General features: G+C 36.5%; 1 protein-coding gene across 3 annotated transcripts in view; it reads right to left on the bottom strand.

Annotated features, from left to right (window-relative positions):
* The window catches only part of DOCK4 (dedicator of cytokinesis 4), a 235,345-nt gene that overhangs the window by 20,989 nt on the left and 194,472 nt on the right, over positions 1 to 19,884 (bottom strand). For 2 of the 3 annotated variants that reach the window (XM_082050186.1, XM_082050187.1), the window contains exons 33-41: positions 17,126 to 17,221; positions 15,753 to 15,813; positions 12,146 to 12,239; positions 8,468 to 8,616; positions 7,347 to 7,433; positions 5,562 to 5,666; positions 3,507 to 3,648; positions 2,726 to 2,892; positions 1,506 to 1,592 (exon numbers count right to left, since the gene is read on the bottom strand). In XM_082050186.1, coding sequence (XP_081906312.1) covers positions 1,506 to 1,592; positions 2,726 to 2,892; positions 3,507 to 3,648; positions 5,562 to 5,666; positions 7,347 to 7,433; positions 8,468 to 8,616; positions 12,146 to 12,239; positions 15,753 to 15,813; positions 17,126 to 17,221 — 988 coding nt within the window. Of the gene's footprint in view, positions 1 to 1,505; positions 1,593 to 2,725; positions 2,893 to 3,506; positions 3,649 to 5,561; positions 5,667 to 7,346; positions 7,434 to 8,467; positions 8,617 to 12,145; positions 12,240 to 15,229; positions 15,371 to 15,752; positions 15,814 to 17,125; positions 17,222 to 19,884 lie in introns of all 3 variants that reach the window. The other variant, XM_082050185.1, reaches the window with a different exon arrangement.

Below are 19,884 nucleotides of genomic sequence, written 5' to 3'. Positions count from 1 at the left end.
GAGAGAACTGAATTTATCATGTAATCAAGGATGAAAATAAACAACCCTCCCTCTCTTTTAGATTCATTACCTAACCTTGAGAGATACTCAGCCCTTGCTGCAAAACACTCTTACTCTTCAGCCTATGGTGGAATTCTTGGACTTCAGGGCTAAACTGTCCTTGGTAACTTCACCTCAATTGGGCTTGAGATCAGGGAGAGCTTCACCATGCTTAAGGGCACAGAGCAGAGCTGAAGTATGGGCAAAACTTGTTCCCTCACCCAAAGTGAAGTCAACAGCTAGGCATTATGGATGAGGAGCTTGAGTGTAAGCTTTGAGCTAAGATGATAATGAAATTACAGTCAAGAGCAGCCCTTGAGCGGGACAGGCCTGTCCTCCCTAGGGAGTGAGGAAGCTTTGTCCACAAGTAGCATGAACTGCAGGAGAAACAAAAAGCTAAGTGATGAGAAAAGTGCAGGCCTGCAGCTGCCATCATTTACCAAAGCAAACAAGCACAAACCTGAGTTATGATCTAGCCTACACCCAGGAAAAATTATTACAGTTAACTTTTAGAAATGGTGACTAACATGATAGTAACCTGAGGATCTTCATATTAACCTTATAAGGACTCAGTAAGAGTCAACGAACAACATTTCTCATGTCACACACAATTTTTTGATTTTTACTAAATTCTATTTTTGATTTTCCACAGGAGAATATGAGGATGGTGAACAAATGAAATTTTTTTCCTATTATAAAAGAAAACCACAACAGACTTCTAGAGAAAATCAGTTGTACAATGGTATCCCTATATTTAAAGGGACTACTGTAAGACGGGCTTTCACAAGAAGGAAAAGTTACAGATCTTATACTGCTGGGCGCAACAACTGACCAATTATTTAGAGATCGTTATATGAGGAACACTTCTCTGAATACATTTGAAACGTATTTAAGGATTTTCTAAGAAACATAACAACAGGGAAGGAGAGGAAATTACACTGTGTCAGTAACAGATTGCTACATTAGACCCTGTTTCTACAGGTTCTGTGTAGGCGTCCTTCCCTGCCCATGCTGAGATCTGGGAACTTCAACAGAGCTTTAGGCAGACACCGAGATAGACCCACATGGTGTTCATTATAGTACAGGAACTTGGAGAATGTTTACTTTTTGAGAATACGGAAAGATATGTTAAGCTATAGATATTCTAAGTATTAAATGTTACATCATGCTGAGTTTTAAGAATGTAATTTGCTGACATTAAACGTTGCCTTTGGCTGCCCATTATTCCCAACCTCTTTTTTCCTCAACTGTTCAAATGAATCATAAGGGTGGTAACTTAATAATACTTTTCAAGACAATAGAAATGAAACAACTCAAAATACTTTGTAAATAATTTTGTTGCAGCCAGCTTAAAAACTTGAGCAAAGAGATTAGGTACGGGTAGTACATCTTAAAGTAGTTCATCAAATATCATATGGATAAGGAAGTAAACCAACCCACAATACATATTGCAGTCTCATACTCACTACTTCACGTTTTTCCACTTCAAACCAACGAGATATCCCAGGTAAACTCTGCACCAAGATCAGTGTGGTCCTCTCCACCCACAGACTCTACAATATACAAACCCAATTTATTTCTCAAATTTACCTCTATATTTTCCTTAAATATTCCCAGTTTTCTTTATTAATACCTTCATTTAAATTACAGTATACATTAAAAAAAGTATTAACATCCAAATTTCTACTGAAATGTCTATCTCAGAAGCCCATGGCATTCACTTTCTCCTTACTTTCTAGGACCTACTACTAAGCAATAAGCTCTGCTGATGCTTCACTCTTAAACATATTATTCTATATTATATGTTGTCCCCTAATCTCCAAAAGTCACTCACAACTAAATTAGCATTTTAATATTTCCTTTCTGAGATATCATCTGAGGAGAGGGAGAGTTCAGAATGCATGGCTGATGGGATACTCAAATGTACTACTGTTAAACACTTTGAGGTTTGTAAAATGACAAATCAACACACGGGATAGTGCTCTTTTCTTCTAACTTTATAACAAAATTATTATTAGATAATTCTCTTTTTGTGCCTGAATACCAGAATCTATTCTGCATCAGGATGTAGGTGTTTCTATTGGGTAAGGATTAAAATTACACCAGAAGAATGTAACATGAATTTTCTGTGTGATATTCTTATGAGGAGGAACAGAAGTCCTTTACGTATTAGGGAAGGAACTGTTCCTCTTCCCTGAGACAATCTCTAAGTTCCGAGGTAGTTTTGGTCTTGATATCACAGAAATAGAACATTATGCTGCAGTTTAGTCAAAACTCTCTCTTTCCTTTCCTCTAGGGAGCGATAACTTTTTGCAATCCTATCTATACCCCATATTACCTACTTAACAATGTTTTTCCATCTGCCTTATAAACTCCTCTGGAGGATGCTCTGCTGTCTCCAGTTCTGCCTCCTATATAGCACTGATGCAAAAACAAAGGGGTACTTTTTTCTCTCTTATTTCCACATCCAACAAGACCTTCCATCTCCCATGTATTTTTCATTTTAATTCAATAAAAATGAGACGTGAAATAGTCAAACTTGAGCTACTCTCTCCTCTAGAGAATTTGTTATACCACACTCAGTTGAATAACACAACTGTAGACAATGTTTCAATAACACTACTATCCTTGATGTTACAAATAAAGCCATAGGTCTAGTAGCTCAGGAGAGAGCATGGTGCTTTACCTTGAATTCATTTTCCTTGTCCTTGGTCCCTTTGTGAAATGGCCTGTCATACCGGAATCGCCAGATGTGATTTACTTTGTAAAAGCTCTTGATGTTATCGGGAATGCCGTCTCTCTGCAGTACTTCTTGGTTTTCTGGAATTGGCGTCACTGCATAAATCTGCAAATCTATACGTAAAGAGTTAAGGCCATCCTACTTCATTCAAATTAGCAAAACATATTGACTCCTGAAGCATGACAGAAGAAAAACTCTTTAAAAAGTGTGTATCTTGAAATGCTCCTAGAATATTAACAGCTTGGGAGAGGAAACAGAGATTTTTTGATGGTTTGGGATTTCTTTGTACTGTTTTGTTGAAAAATTCATATTTCTTTTTGAAATAGAGCTACTTACATGGAATAGCACACGGAGTAAAGGGATTTAATTAAGTATATTCTTACACACAGTATGTCATGCTATGCTAACATTACGTTGTATTGTAAGAACTTAAATTCCTGTAAATTAAACTGATCCACCGTTATCACAGTGGTGATAGTTCTACAAGTATTTTTGGCTAAAGTAAGAATCTTAATAACCTGCCAAGGAATTTTTAAATAAAACCAACAATTACAGGAAAAAAATTCCAAACATACTAGAACGACAGGGACAAATTGCAGGGTATTTTCACCTACCATTTATTTCAGTGGATGCACACTGAGAATGAAATTTGCTATAGGTGTACCTACATTTTTTAAAAGCATCAAAGACATAACTGCAGTGTATGGGTTTGTGATTATGTGGATACACTGTGCGTCTGCCTGAAAGATGGTCTCATCTGGCTGATTAGCATGTTGCATAGCAATGGCATGTGGGAACTCATTCAACATTCGCTGCTGGAAGGCCTCCAGCCTTTCATAGTCATGTCCTCGGCAAACAAATTCCTTATTCTGAGCAGAATAAGAAAAAAAAAAAAAAAGAGCAAGTTATGTGAAAATAATTGGATATCATTAGATAGATCCAAACATACGCTCTTAAATATAGACTTTCTGGGCAATTTTTACATCATTTTGAAAAGGAAAAATAAGAAACAAAAGGCAGAAATTAAGAAATCTAGAAAGAACAGGTTACTTAAAAAAAAAGGAAATTTTACCCGATAAAGTAAGTTTTATTCCAAAGTCTGGAAAAATCGAATTATCATACTTAAAGTTTTAATAAAAATCTAAAGGGAGAAAACATTACATTGGATTAAAGGCTGTAACTAACATATCAGATTGTATAAAACATATAACAAAAACATAATGCAACAGACAGTTAAAACAATGAAATGGGCTGAAAGACCTTTCATGAGGAACTAGGAAACTTTGCTTTAAAGTTACACAATTCTGAAGGAAAACAATGCACAAGAAAATGGTAGAATGCCTTCAATTTGCTTGTCAATTATCAGCCTGGTTAATTGAAATTATCCAGTTTTTGCAATGTGAAGTAAAGGAATACTCCTGGCTCCAACATACTTATTTTCCCGAGATAGTGCAACATGAATAGAGGTGTAACAAACATCCCACACTAAAGATGAGCTGCTGCCTTTCGAGTACCCACTGGAATGAGCCACTGACCATGGGGGTGCTGAGGGCTTCCCATGGCTGTGGGCAGCACTTTCTGGTTTGCTTCTCCTTGCATACGCATTTGAAATAAGGAAATATCTTAACCGTTTTTCTAAAAATGCTGTTAAGTGGATTTCCTTTTAAAATCTGCAGTAGAAAATTCTAAAAAGCCATTACTGATGTGTAATTCCTCTTGAAGGAGGTTTACATAGAAACAGTTGTTGTCTTTACAGTATCTTGACAGCGGAGACAGGAAGTATTGAATTCTGAGAGCCTGGGAATTGCTACAAGAAATCAACTGCAATAGTGTTATTGTGCAACTACAAATTAAAATGTGAAAGCTTTATTCTGAAGATTTATTCTTTATTCCTTCTATAGCAAACACAGCCAGACATACAAACTGCTTTGCCATATAAAAATTAAACCAACTGTGGGAAGTTTTGAGGTGTTCCTTGTTGGTGCTGCAAGCATAAACCTCCACTATGTATATTTAACTTGGAAAATGCATAAATACTTCCTGGGCAGATGCATAACCAGTAGAAGACCTACAGGTCTGAAAGTATTGCACTATTGTGCAACTTTCCCCAGTACTTTTGCTTCATCAGTTGTTTAGTAATCTAAACATTAAATCTTTCTAATTAACATTTTCGAATTGGTTTATCCAGATGTGGAAGAGGGGAACAGGGTAAACAGGACTAACGTTTTCAAGGGCACTTCAGTAACTTCAGAATCCAAGATTCATGTTCAAGAGTAACTTAAGTATTTTGTCAGTTTTAGTACTTTGATAATCAATGCAACTCAGCATGTTGAATTTCTAAGTCATTTAAAAAACCTGGAACTTGGGAAAGCAATTAAATGCTAAATTGCTGATTGTGCCACTGCCAGAGGATGCCTCTTCTAACAGCCTTCTTCTGAGCAGACACCAGCAGAAACAGAACAGGAGAAAGGGAACAAACTACCATGAAAAGAAGGTGTTGGTCTGTGGAATAGTATAGGTGCACAGTTTCCAACATAAACATGAATAATAAGTTTATGTTGGACTCTGGAATCCTAGCATTTGTCTTTCCTGTCTTTAGACAGGACCTTTTCTTAACTCTGAAAACATGGATATTTCATTAATTACCACAAAGAATTCCCTGTTTCTCATAGGATGAGAACTTGTATATGGTATGATTGAATTCTCACACTGAGAAAGTGATTATGAACAACAGCATGAATTCCACAGTAACTTCATTCTGTTTTTTTTTCAGTTCACTTACTCTCAAGAAGAATGGGAACTTTTTCCCATAAAATCCAACTCTGAAAAATTCTGGCTCCAAACGCTGTTGATCCATAATTTTATCATACAAAGATGCTTCCATCATCTGGATGAGATTGATAAGAAATGCAATTAGTCTTTTTTGAAAACATATTTTTACCTTAAGTTATCACAAAAGGCAGGACCTTTCAGCACACTGCTTTGGAGTACGGGAAATGCAGTGCAGCTCTTAGCAACCGTAAGGACATCCAGAAGTCTCTGAATGCATCAGATTAAATAATTATACCTTTTAATGACCCGAAAGTTTCCAATAATTAAAAAAAAAAAGCTTTAAAATATGAAGTACCTATGTTAAAGGGGTAAAATATTAGATTAATGACAACAGGCATAGTTCTTTAATGAAAAATGGAAGTAATAGAAGCGCAGTTTGAAACATATGACCCAATAATCTGCTTATCATCCAAACACATGGCAGTAATGTGGTCAGTTTAGTCAGCAAAGTCCAATTTCCATATTCAAGAGAGCCGTGTCCAAATCACACCAGAATCCAATGATTTAAGTGTCAAATATGAACTTCTTAAAAAAATCTCACAATAGCAATTAACATCATTTTTGATCAATATATCCTGCTTTTATTTCACTTGTAACAGACATAAAGTGATCTTAATGTAAAAGTTCCCCTTTTCTGATGATACTTCAGCAAAGCATTGTCTGTTTGTGTGTTTTTAACACTGTGAAAAAAAACCCCAGTATTAGCCCTATTTTAGGTAATGCAGACAGCTATTTAATGCATATATGATATAAACAGCTGCCTAGATATATTGCTATGATAAATCCCTGCACCTCCATTTTTGGATTAACATAGGTGGCACAGATACAGTAGAAGGATATTTCCCAACTCAAACACAAAACACATTAAGTACAATTAACTAAACATGCATAAACTAATTATTTTATTCACATGATGATAGTCAGTTTGCTTTTGCTTAAAGGATTCTGCCATTGGGATATCTAAATAGAAGATATCTGGAATAAGCAGATCACAGGGAGTAATACCACATAGCTCTGTGTTAAGAATTTTGCATAATGCTATTAAGCAGCTGTGGATTAAGTACACTTCAATCAGTCCTAGCAGCAAGCATCCTACACATAGAGAAAATTTAAAAAGGAAGCTGTAATATAAAGTAGAATCCATCAGACGCAAAGGAGAAAAGGAAAGACTGAATAATCTTTAAATACAGTATCAGAAAGAAGGAATGAAGAAAGAAACAATGCCTACGGTTCTAAGAAAAAATTAGATAGAAAGCAGGAAGACTGTGCCAGGAAAGATTCATTTTGGCTATATGATTTTAAACAGACCCTATTTTTAAGCAGTAAAAGAAAAAAACTGCAAAGGTGTACATTGCTTGTTGTAAGCTGTTTGCTTGCAATTACAACTGCAAAGATAGGCTGCTGCTCCTAGTGAAGGGCTGCACAGAGCACAACCCTTGAGAAACCACTGGAAACCAACAAAAATGAATTTGTAATATAATTTATCTGCATACACATGCACACAACAGGGGTGCCGTACAGGTACAAACATTACAAGATCATTTCTTTTGCTGTTTTTCTTCAAAAAGCTCACTCCCTTTTTATGATCTTTATTGGAGAAAAAACTCACAAGCTAAAAATTAAGTTTGCAAACCAAACCTAAGGAACATTCCATGGCAAATTTAAGTAATATCTTATAAGCCAAACTAAAAAGCTTTTCAATCTCTGATGGATGAAGAGTACTCAGGTACATTACCCTCATCTTGCTGAGGTTTCTGTAGTCATAGTAGCTCTCATACTGTTCTGCAATTTTCCTGCATAAGATAATGCCATTTTCCCAACACTGCAAGCAAGTAAAAGATGTTCAGTAATTTCAAAGCAACTGTTTGACAATTCATGATCTATTAGTGGTCTGTTCTTTCTATACTAAGTCATACTGTCCATAACTGAAAATACTTGAACATGTTGTCCACTAAACGTACAGACAGCTGCTGGGTAATACTGATAAATTATCTGAAGGATCAAAAAATATTTAAAAATTTATTTAATACATGATTCTTATATCACTGCACAAGACATAAGTCATTGCAGACATCTCTTTTGATACTACATATGAGACTGATTCAACACAGTATGATTTTTACATTTTAAAATTGTATTCTTAACATATCCTCCCTAATTTTTGTAGATTGGAAAACATTTTATTGCACCATGTAAATTAAACTCTGTAAGCAGATTACAGAAATTTTGGAAAAAAAAAAAAAAAAGAAAAAGATGATCAACATCAGTTTGATTACATTTACTAGATTTACGTGGATATTACACAAAATTGCAATGAACTGCTTGTTTATCAGCAAGGCAAATCATCAAAGTGTATATAAAATTTTAGACTACAGGATAATTGCCAAATTCAGAATCAGCATTCTCAGTGATCACAAAGCCCATTGCTTTTTAGAGATTCTGTAATTGTTATTCTATAAGATACAACATGATTTAGAAGGTGTAAACATAGTCCTTATAATCCAGACCTCTGAATTTTTTTCCTCACTTGGTCACTGAGTGAATTTCATCAGCTTTATATGTCTAATTTTCACCACCTTTAAAATGTGGAGAAGTTACACTATCTTTTATAAAGTACTTCGACAGCTACAAAGCGACTTGCTACACAAGTGCAAATTATTCTCACATGTAAGTGTGGGATTTCTAGGATACAAACACAGGATTAGAAGAAACCCACTGTGTCTCTAAGTAACTGCTTAATCGGGTGATGATAAACACTTCCCTCTATAGGAGGAAAGACCACAACCCTGGAACTAACATCCTAAACCAAGTAAACTATCCTTTCCAGATCCACACAGTAAAACAGGAGTGTTTTACCTTTCCCCTGTCAAAGTTTTGAATGATGGTCAGATGGAGACACTCTTTGCGTTGCCACTCGGTTTGCATGGGGTAGTTGAGGAATTCTCTGAGGGGCCGATCAGACCACTCCAGCAGCTCATCGTACAGCAGGAGTGTGTAGGCAGCCTCTGCAAGACAAATGATAGCACGGGACTTGCGAACACCAAATGAAACAGTCAAAGTACACAGAAACCTGACTGCTCTGGATCAGATGCACCTTTTTAATGAGTAACTGATTTATTTCAAGTATAAGACAGATGGTAGTGCTGATTTTGGACAGAGTTACTATCAACAGCTATAATAAATTCAGCTTGCAATTTTCACACACTATTTAAAGTGGAGTCACGGGTACAGTTTTCCTGGAGTGTGACAATACAAAGGGGACAGAGAAATTAGAAAACAATTTTCTGCTTAGCCCTAGTGTTCCCTACTGCTAAGGGCAGACTCTTAATGACTCTGCTGTCTAAGCAAGGGTACAAGGACTGGAGGATTAGGAACATCAGTAGAGAAAGACGAAAGAAGATGGACAGGACTGTGGACACAGTCCAAAAGAGATCAGCACTGGGAGGAAAATGGAGAGGCAGATGTATGCTTAATAGACTCCATTCTTTCCATAATAGAAATAAATTTCTCATAGCTGAGCCTTAACACTTTACCCTAACAAATAATTCAGAAGTGCACATTTTTTTTAATTAATATGTATTTTGTTTTGGTTTTAGGTTTGGAAGGAATTTAACCTATTGTTGCTCTCTGGTCAGAGAACTGTGCAGTAATCTTTAGATCATGGTTAGTAGAAATTATCTGGGAATGTAAAAATTATGATTATTGTTACTTTGATTTAAAGAATTCCTTGGAAACAGTACACTAAAACTAGTATTAAATAAATCTCTCTATTGCAAAGTCAGTCTTTGGCCAATTATAAAACACCAGAATTACTACTGGTTATGACAATTCAATTTGGCTAACTGTACATATGGATTACTGTTTTCCAAGTTAGTGTTTATAGTCTGTTTTTTCACTCACAGGACCACTTTGCATAAGTGAGTCAGTACAAATATGGCCCAAATATGGAGAAAGAAGTTGCTTACTGGCCTTATTTTAGGGCAGGTTTTATAGGTTATATACACGGCAAAAAATACCTATAAAGTACTAAAGTACTTTTTATGGCCCAGGCAACCACATCCCACTTCTGCCTCTGTCACGTGAGTTCCCACAAGACAGGCAACTTAAACCAAACTTCACAGAGTTTTTCTAACAGTAGCGTTCCTTCTAAGCATCCAGTTTAAGAACCTGTGGATGAAAAACCATCACTGCAGCAGATGTTTGTGGGAGAGTGTGCTTTGAATCCCAGTGTTGTAAAATGCTAAGCATGGTGCAACATGATGCTGCACTGCAATACATATGTGCTAAGGAGACGGGCTGAAGTTGCACAGACAATCTTAATTCTGGCATCACACAATTTTCAGGATGTTTGACTCATAACAACCTTTGTCATAGTTTCCCGCTACAGTTCGGTGCTCAAAATACACAGCACATCCATACACCAGTTTAAAAAAAACCCATGAAGTTGATAACAACAAATCATTCAAAATCCTAGAGAAAGAAAATGCTAGCAGAGCATAAATACATGTCAGGGATAGATCACTATGACCTTTCCTTTCTAACTTGGCATGCAAGTCCTTCCTTTTAACAGATTTTTGTCTGCCATACCTTTTTTTCTTTTTTTAGAAGTTATTATAAATGTATAGAGAAGGTTTCGAAAGCAGGAATGGCCATACTGGACAAAATGTCCATAGGGTCCCTCTACTGAGCATCCTATGTCTGGCAGTGGGCAGCATAACAACATATTGGTACCTCTGGGCCAGGTCTGTAAGTACTGGCTGTGCACCAAAACAGTAAGGAGAGATAAACAGGGTTGACTCACAGTGTGGGAAATTCAATTTATGCCGGAAAGATTCAGAAAACCAAACATTTCTAAGATGGATAGATACAAAGACAATCTCATTACACTTCTCAGGTGACTGAGGGGACGCAAGAGGAATCAGTGCATTTATGTGCTTCAGCCTCAAGAGAGTTATATTTATAGCTGTAACTGAGTGCTGGGTAAAGAAAGATTTGAAGCTACATTTTATATTAAAAAGGACTTTTTTTTTTTTTTTGCTAAGGATTAGTATAAAACAGTCCTGTAAATCATACTATGAAAGGATAGAAAAAGTGGAAAGACTGTGTCTATCCCAGTGCCATGAGTGTGAGACAATCCCTCCTTAATGTTCTCATGGTAAACAAAAAAAATATCAGTTGTGGAATATACCATGGCAAAACACACAAAAAAGCACACATGTTAATAAGAAATACACAAGAAACACAACAAAGTCCTGGAGATAAATTTTGAAAAAAATACTGTTTCAAGTAAGAATGGATAGCAAAACAATTGAAAAAAAATAGCATTCATATCACCGCTGAAGGTAAACTGGACACATATTAGCAGCCAATGTTTAACAGTAACTCAATATTGCTTCAAGAGTTACTAAGATCTGTTATGTAAAATCAGGAAATGAATAGTTTGGCACAAAAGGCAGCTGTGTCAGACACCTCTTGATAATCAAAGCGCTCTTGTGACTCACTACTGCCAGGTCACATGAGGAAATGAAACTCTCTCCTTAATATATTCTGCTATCTAATTTACACTTCAAACTCATGAACTGCAAAGGGACTGTGGAAAGGATCTTCCCTATGTATAGCAGAAAAGCATAAGGAAATTTGCTGTGGCAGGAGGCACCTGCAGCCTGTTTCTTAATGACCCCCAGCCAACTAATCTCCTTTTAAGAAGGAAAAAATTCTGGAGGGATTCTGAACACATCCAGGTGCAATTGCAAACACTGCAGAAAAGATGGAGATACTATAATGTCAATTAAATATTTTGGCAACCAAAGATTGTTTAACTTAAAGAGATACTGATTTTATTAGGTTGGTACTATTAATGTCTTCTCCAGCAATTATTGATGGCATGTAGTTACCCAAATGAAGTGCACTTTATGTTGTATAAACAACAATCATGTAAATTATCTTCTTATTTCTTAATTTAAAAGAGAATGGCCAGCCCTGGTACTAAATTTGCATTGAAAAATCCTGGACAATAGTACTGCAAACGTGGTACGTGAAGACAGAAAAACACAAGCAAAGTGTTGTACTCGTTACAGGTTTTAGGGTGTCTGTCTAATCATTAGTAAGTGATATGGGTCTTCCTTTCTTTTATTTTTTTAACGTACAAGCTGTGTTCTGAAACACAGCTGTGTAGAAACACCACACCAAACAGCTAACCAGCAGCATTCCAAAAAAAGTACGCAGGCTTAGATACTACCAAACAGACTCATAAAAACTTCCTCTAAACTTTACTCCTCCTGGGTGAACAATGACTGCATCACATATTTATTGCTAGTGCCTATCGACAGTAAACATTTACATTCAACAGAGCACAACAAGTAGTTGAGTTGTGGGGCTGAAAAAAGCCATATTTTGAGAGAGATTAATTGTGAAGGAAACTCAGCAGTTGCCTGGGTTGGTATGTTCTGCACTGAAGATACAGCTTACAGGTTTGCAAAGGCTGCAAATCACAGATTGGTCCCAAATATCTTTTTCTAGTTTGTACTCAATTACCTGTGAAGTTTTGTGCTTTCAGATGTAGGTCATAGAGCTTATGAATATAGCGAATATACATCTCTTCCTTGTTCAGTTCAGTCTTGTAAAAATTCTGCAATAAAATTTAATTTTTTAATGAAATGTAGTAGTTAATAAATATATGACAGTGGTTAAAAAACAAAAGACTTCAAACATGATGCTCTAGAAATACATGCGTAGATTTGAAAGTTTCACATGTACAAAGTTATTACACAGACCCGCAGTAATATAGGAAGAAATAGTAAATGGAATAGTGACTGTTCAGTAGACAAGTCAACATGCTGCTGAGTATTGTTTGTTTGTTTATTTTATTTAAATTCTCATAGAACATGAGGAAGAACATGATAGAACTGAAAGCTGATGGTTCTTTCTTTATATACGCCAATCTACCCAAAAAGTACACCCGTATATCCTTACAAAGGCCACTTACCATCTTGCTGAAAGCTGCATGTTGATTTTAAAATATTGACAACAATCTTTTGTATTCATATTTTAACAAAATATTACTGCCTGGTATGTCTATTCTTACTTCTGTCATAGCAAAATGCCAGAAGGACTATGTAGCTTTATGAAGAACTATTCAGTAATTCAGAATTCATAATCCTGAATCAAAAATGTAATTTCTTCAGCCCTAACTGATGCTGGGAACTGGTAACTGATGAAAAAATATTTCATTGCATGACTGAAATACACAAAGTTGCAGTCTAAAGTGATATCCAGGACAAAATTTCTACAAGTGGCTAAAGATTTCTGGATGCATAACTGCTATTTGTTGTTACATGGATAAAATACGGAATGGAACATTAAAACTCTTCATTCAAAACATTTATAAGCAAGCCCTAAAACAAAGTACAAATAAGTTACAGGGAGAGGAGCACAATCCTATACAACTGTTCACAAGTATTGCTATACTCACTATGGGCATGCAGCTGGAGTCCCCCTGCTAGCCCATACTTAATGTTCAGGTTAACCTGCCCTAGTTAATAAAAATCTATAGGACAGAAGAATCTAGCACTGTTCCTCATCAGCAGTTAACAATTTTTGTTCTGTTATTCAAATCACTTACTATTTTGAACTCTAGGCAAGTGGCCAAAATTTTCCCCCTATTGTACAGTATTCTTATGCTGTGCTGCTGTTTCCTAAACTGAGTTATTATCAAAGACAGAGGTGGAAGAAATATTACGGAAGTATCAAAATAAAAACTTTATAGAGAAAGTATTTTTTTAACTGACTTGAGAAAATGACTACGTAATAATAGCTCTGTACTGACATGCTCCCTTTAGGCCACCATCCACCTTTATAATCCAAAGACTTCTCCTTTCCTCCTACAAGGTGCAGATCAGAAACATATGCTCCTCTTTGGAAGAGAAAATGAAAATGTATCTTTTTGTATGTTCATATTTACCTGCCTGAAAAAAAACCCATAATCCATGATATAGAATTGTGAGGAATAAAGCATAAAAATTAAGACAAAATATGGTACTGAACTGCAGTACAAGGCTTCTTGGCTCTTAGCCCTGAGCACTAAAGACTCCAGTACTTGTCACAAACCTGAACTACACAAATCAACTAGTTCTCCTCTGAAGCTCAGCTCTGACAATGTCCAGTGGGTCTGTCAGGCAGACCACAGCCAGACAACCCAGTCACAGCTCAGGAAATACATCATGCTAATAAAGGTGACGTGTGTTTTTTCAATGAACTATTTCAAGACTTAAAATATAACAGATGTAGCGTTCAAAAGGGGACATAGACGTTTTTCCTAAGAAAAAAACAGCTTGAAAACAACATTCAAACAGGCAATGTGGACGTGTAAAGAACCACAGGAAAATCTCCTCTTTCTAAAAAGATATAATTTTAAATTAATAAAACCTGCAATATCAATGAAATGTCAAACCACAATGAGAACCAGATATGCCTGAGAAAAACTCCTCAGTGAGTTACCAAAAGTTATTCGATATACTCTCAATGCTTTTGTACAGCTCTGTGATGAGAGAGTTATTTCATGAGAAATTCAACTTTTAAATTGGAGTAAGGTGATTCTTATGCATAAGGAACTAACTCCATTAGACACCTCTTAAACCAGCTTTTCCAAACAAGCATTGCTAATGTGAAACCTTTCTGCATATTTCGTGACGTGGCATAATTCCAGTTAATTTTACAACTTGGTTAACTTGGACAGTTCTGTTTCCCAGAAGAACAGTATATACCTCTATAGTAAAACAATGTAAAAATTCTCTTTTCATGCCAACCCGTCTTCTCATCTCTGGAAGTCAGAATACCTTCAAACTAGTGGTGAAAAATGAACTATTGCTTCTTCCTCTGGGCTTCAACTACTTTTAACAGTATACATTCCTGTAATTTCTCATCGCATGAAACATCTTTTGAGTTGTCAACCAGTTTATCCATCATATGGGAAAGTAAATGTCTTAAAATTCGTGGACTACTTTCGTAATTTGAATTTCATTTTCAAAAGTTGGCATTTGTTGTTTTTCTGGTGTGCAAATAGTATTAAAATTTGTCTGAAAATTATTATTAGGATATGAAATCTGCCTTAGCCTGTACAAGTAATTGAAAATCCCATTAAAAACTATTATGGTGTTTTGAGGTTTTTAAATATTTGGATTTTCTTTTTGTGCAAATCTTGGATGATTTGCTAATAATAGTTTAAAAACTCCTTAGTGATAGGATGAAAATAATCCAGGTGCTTTACAGAATTCAAATCATGCCAGAGATTCGGACAGAAAGCCAGCTGCTCTGCAGCTATGTAGTAAACATCATCCCTATTTAGAGAGAACTATTTTCCTACTGAAGAAATCCTTTATTCTCTTATGTATAACTGCTACTTAGAAGTGATACCAAATTGTTTCACTGACGTCAAAAATGCAGAATTACAAGTCAGCTTATTCTGTTTTTTTCCCTAGCTAAAAATACAGATTTCCAAAACATACACCATGAAAACAAGAAACTTTCCAAGGTTAACGGAAGTCAACCAACTTGTCAGTGGAAACTGGCCTCGAACCAAAATGTATCTTGTAAGCAAAAATGAAATCTTTTTCATATTACAAATTGGTACTGTTGGTTTGTTGAAATGATGATAACAAGGGAAGAAGAGGTCTTGAGCAGCATTTCTGGCTCTTCTAGGAAGAGAAGAGATAGCCTGCAGTCTTCAGGAGATATCATATACCATATGTCATAAGAACCAACCTGCATCAGTTATCAGGGAAGAAGGGAAACAGGAGAAATCATGTACGTTTTGTTTTGTCTGGAGAAGTTGTTTATTTATTTGCTTTATAAACTCAGATACTAAATAAACTTTGGTGAAGTTTATCCATCAGGAAGAGACTGAAAACTGAATAAAGCAGTATTAGAAATCTCTCAGAGCCCAACTATAAAATGCTGAGGAAAACTAACTCCCCACTGTATCAATTTCAACCTGAAAAAAAAATCAGGGATCCTAAGTGCAGAATTATTCTGTCTACATCTACTCAAACTGCATCTAGAAGCAAGGTACCCCCTATTCAAATGTGTGGCTGTGTACTAGAAAATTCTCAACTGAAATAAAAAAGGGAAAAAGTATTATACAAACCAAAAGGCTAACAGTGCAGCCAATCTTCTTGCCATCCACTTCTCCCATTTTCATGCAGTCCCTAAAACAGAAAGTAATGAAAGTCAAAAGGAATGACATTTATCCTCGCATAGGGAAGCGCACCTCAGAAAACAAAGTGCAGCACAAAGACTTGCGTTGCCACAGGCAAGAGAATGCTGTGAATGAGGGAATGAGCAGGGATAAGTCTGCTTTCTTCACCTGAATTCGTTAGAGTTACAGCATTAGTTCCTCCTCCGTGAAAAAAACAGAATGACACTGAACTCCTCTGCAAAATGCTCCAAGATCCACCAAATTTTCCTCAGCAGTACTTTATAATTGGTATAATTTATTGTCTGGGGAGGTAACAGGTCTGACCCCCAAGTCAAAAGTTTAAATGGAACCACGCAGAGTTTGATTAAAACAAAGTTGAAAATAGTGTCAGTATAACCATACTGGAGGCTGACATCACCTTGCAGTCATTAAAAGAAATTTAACATAGTTTTAAAACATTCTTGCATATGTAAGCTAAACAATCACCCCAAATACTCTCATAAGCTCCAGTATGCACAACTGTTTTGAAAAATGTTGGGTGGAGAGCCCTGGAGATTGTAATCAAACGAATCCGTGAAGGGGAATAGCACTGTCAAGGGTTCTAGAAATTAAGAGCTTGGTCTCTTTGTTGACAAAATTGCTTTTCTTTCAAACTATCATAGAGGATAGCAAGTGGCGCACAAGGTCTTACTAGTGTACCTCATGGAACTGGGGGAAAAAACTAACACTTTAGCTCTACAAAGTGCTACAACTGATGGTAATAAGGTAAGCTGAAACCTAAAGTTCTAGGCAAAATCCAATAGGGACTGAGAAAAATCTCTCTTAGTCTCCCACTGCTAAAAGGGAGCATATGTCTCTTATTTCCCTCTCCTTCGTTCATGTGGTACAGTCAGATGCCAGCTCCTCACCCAGAGATCGTATCTTTGTACACATACTTGCTGTGCTGGCTGACACTACACCTAAGGATGATTGACACAGTAATAAGAATTTTACATATTCTGTAAAACAACTGTCAGGTGATTAGTATTGAGCTTTGTGTCTTCAGACAGACTTGAGTCACTAACCTACAACCAAAAGTTCCAGTATTCCTTGATAGGAAACTAGTGCAAGCCACTGGATTTTCATACCATGGGGAGGCTACTTGGTTGGTTTTCAGCCAAGCTTGTCTTATTGTCCTCTTGACTAAGCATCTGCTGTCAGAGATCCTGAACATGTATAGTTGATGTATCCACACGTAGTCACCACTTGCAGAAGAACATCCTATCTACCTCCTAATATTTTGAAGATGACAATCCTACTTATACATTGCGATAATCACTCACCTGTAGTCCAGTAACCTCTCCATGAGGCGAGTCACAGTGGCTATTAATGAAACGCCACTTTCCCTCCATGTTTCCCGCTCAATTTTCTTCAGCAGACTGAAAAAAAAAAAAAAAGCCAGAACAATTTCACCGTTTATTTTTAACTGTCACTATGACAACCACTCCGCTTTTACCATTACCTTAATACCTTGGCAACATCTTCGACAGTTACATTTTCTTTTACAAACACCCTCCCAAGAAGCACAATTTGCAAACAATGTCTTACCTAGGATAAGGACCAAAAAGTGGAATTCTAGTCCAGGAAGCATTGACAAAACAAATGATTTTCATATTAGCTGCATCAGGTTAAAATATATCCAATACCTAATTTTCAGAATATATTAATATCCCAAAGACTTAACAGAACTCTTACATAAAATACATTAATTTCATGCTGATACTTAAGAAAATGGGGAGTTTAAATATGTACCTAGAAAAGAATAATTTTCAACTCAGCATACCTTCTCAATTGGACCTCAACTTTTTTAACAAAGATTTTTCCTTCTCTCCCCTCTAATATTTCAGTACTCATGGAAGTTAAGAACGGGGAAGGGATTTTAATAAGATTATTCCCCCTCTACACTTAATGTTTCCTTCTGAGAACTTACTATCATGCACATGTAAAATTCCATTAGCTTAAATCGTTGTAAGTTTCATTATTAAAAATCATTGTGTTGACTTCTTACACCAATGTGAATGCAGATTACAAATTTGAGTGAAAAAATTTCAAAATGGTGTTGTAAGTGGAGCTGTCAGTAAAATTATACTTAATATTTCTTTCTGTTACAGGCCTCTGATTTTCACTGCTTAAGTTTATCAAATAGTCATCATTTGGGCATGGGTTTCCAACATTTCCTCTCTGAGACAGCACAACAAAATACTTCTCTACAAAGTTGTGTTACTTTTTTGCTTTGCTGCAGGACCTCATATGGACGACATGTCCACAAAGATATTTTGGCAGTCCACCTGAAAAACACACTCAGGTATGGTTTGCTTAGAAGTCTCTGAAAATTGCCACATCCATATACTCAGAGCTTTTCAGAGAGATGTTAATAGCATCTCTGAACCTTCTGCCTGCAGTGGGCAAGCTGTCAGCTCCACTGACCTTCATCTATACTGAGCATGTTCAGTCCCATAAAACTCCCACATTTAAATTTCACCAACCATAGAACAGTGCCCAGTAACTCCTACATGCCAACTGCACTAGCGATATGCTCCAGCTCTGTTCAGCTCCGTACATACATGGAGATGTCGCAGATGCAATTCTCCAAACTAATTTGACCTAAATGAAGCTGTGCTCTGATGGAAGCAAGGAGGAAACACTGATCTTCATTCTGCACCCTTGTATCGGTCTTAGACTTACTACTTTGCTTTAGGAGGCAATCAGATGCCATTCCCTCACATTCAGAGACTAGCAGAGACAGACGACAAGGCCATCCTTAACCAGAAGAGGCTGAAGCACTAACCTGGTATCTCTGCTTTCCATACAGAATACACAGGCTGAATTCTCTTTTAAACCCCTTATGTTCCTTTCAATACAAGTTTCTGTGTCTAACAAGAAATAAGAGTAGAGCCTCTTACATTACTAAGCACTGATTACTGCACTGATTTTTTCTTTCTGTTGCCTTTCAACTTTGTGTTAAACAGGAACATTTCACAGCCTAAATTCATAAAAATAATTACCTACAGTTCCCATAGAAAAACAGCAGAATTACTTCTCTTTTTAAACAGATGGCTTTCATAGGTATTTGACTAATGCACGTTCTTTATAAATGTATTGGCATATTCATTATAAATATACAATTTCTACAAATGGGTTGTATAGATACATTCAAAGTACTTATTTAAACTGACATCAAAGACGTCAGTTGAACAATTTTATGACTCACTTTCTGATCCTTGCCTCCCCCTCTCCACCACAATGCACAGAACAAACACTCAGAATGAAAAAGCTACTCATATATATCCCTTGGCTTCCTCATGGTTATGTCCAGATGGAGTTAAATTCCTGTTAATTACAGGTCCCAAAGCATAGCCAAGATGCTAAGTACTACAAAGCACTAAGGGGGATAAAGAACACAGAGAAACAATGAAAATGCTTCTGCCTTATCCATGCTACAATAGGCTAACATCTGGGCTCACCTGAACAGCTGTTAGTTTTGGTGCTGTTTCTTGTTTGTTTTTTAACCTTGGGTTCCCAAGAATAAGAGAGTAGAGTGGGGACTCAGAGGATGAGAGCTCTCTAGGGATGAACACCAGATTTAGAACCATGTTCAGGCTAGCCCAACAATGCAATAAGTGGATTTTATATTGCTAAGCCCCAGAATTATCCAGACCACTGACTCACTGAAATCTAATCCTAGAGGTGCCTTAAAATATCTGGATGCCTATTTTGGAGTACAAAGTCCTCCAGGTATAGCCAGAGGTTCCCTCATCTAGTCAGATGGGTCAAAGTCAAACTTTGCTGCAAAAGTTCAGAGAACAGTGAGGAGATACTCAAACCCCATGAAAATATTCAGAAGGGCTCTAAAATACTCAGTCCAGGCAGAGTTTAAAGGGCTGGGCAGTGCTGAATTCAGCCACGCAACTGAGGGAAGAAATTAAGACCGAAGACAGCATATGAGCTGTAGTAGTCATCACTTTTATTCTAACAGCTTCAGGGCTAGAAAAATTGCCCACAAACTAGCAGAGCTCAGTATTAAATGCATCATCAGCTTGAA

This window comes from Streptopelia decaocto (assembly GCF_964273445.1).
Source record: "Streptopelia decaocto genome assembly, chromosome: 1".
NCBI lineage: Eukaryota > Metazoa > Chordata > Aves > Columbiformes > Columbidae > Streptopelia > Streptopelia decaocto.
Note: the sequence above shows the minus strand (reverse complement) of the source record. Positions and strands in the feature narration are given on the sequence as shown.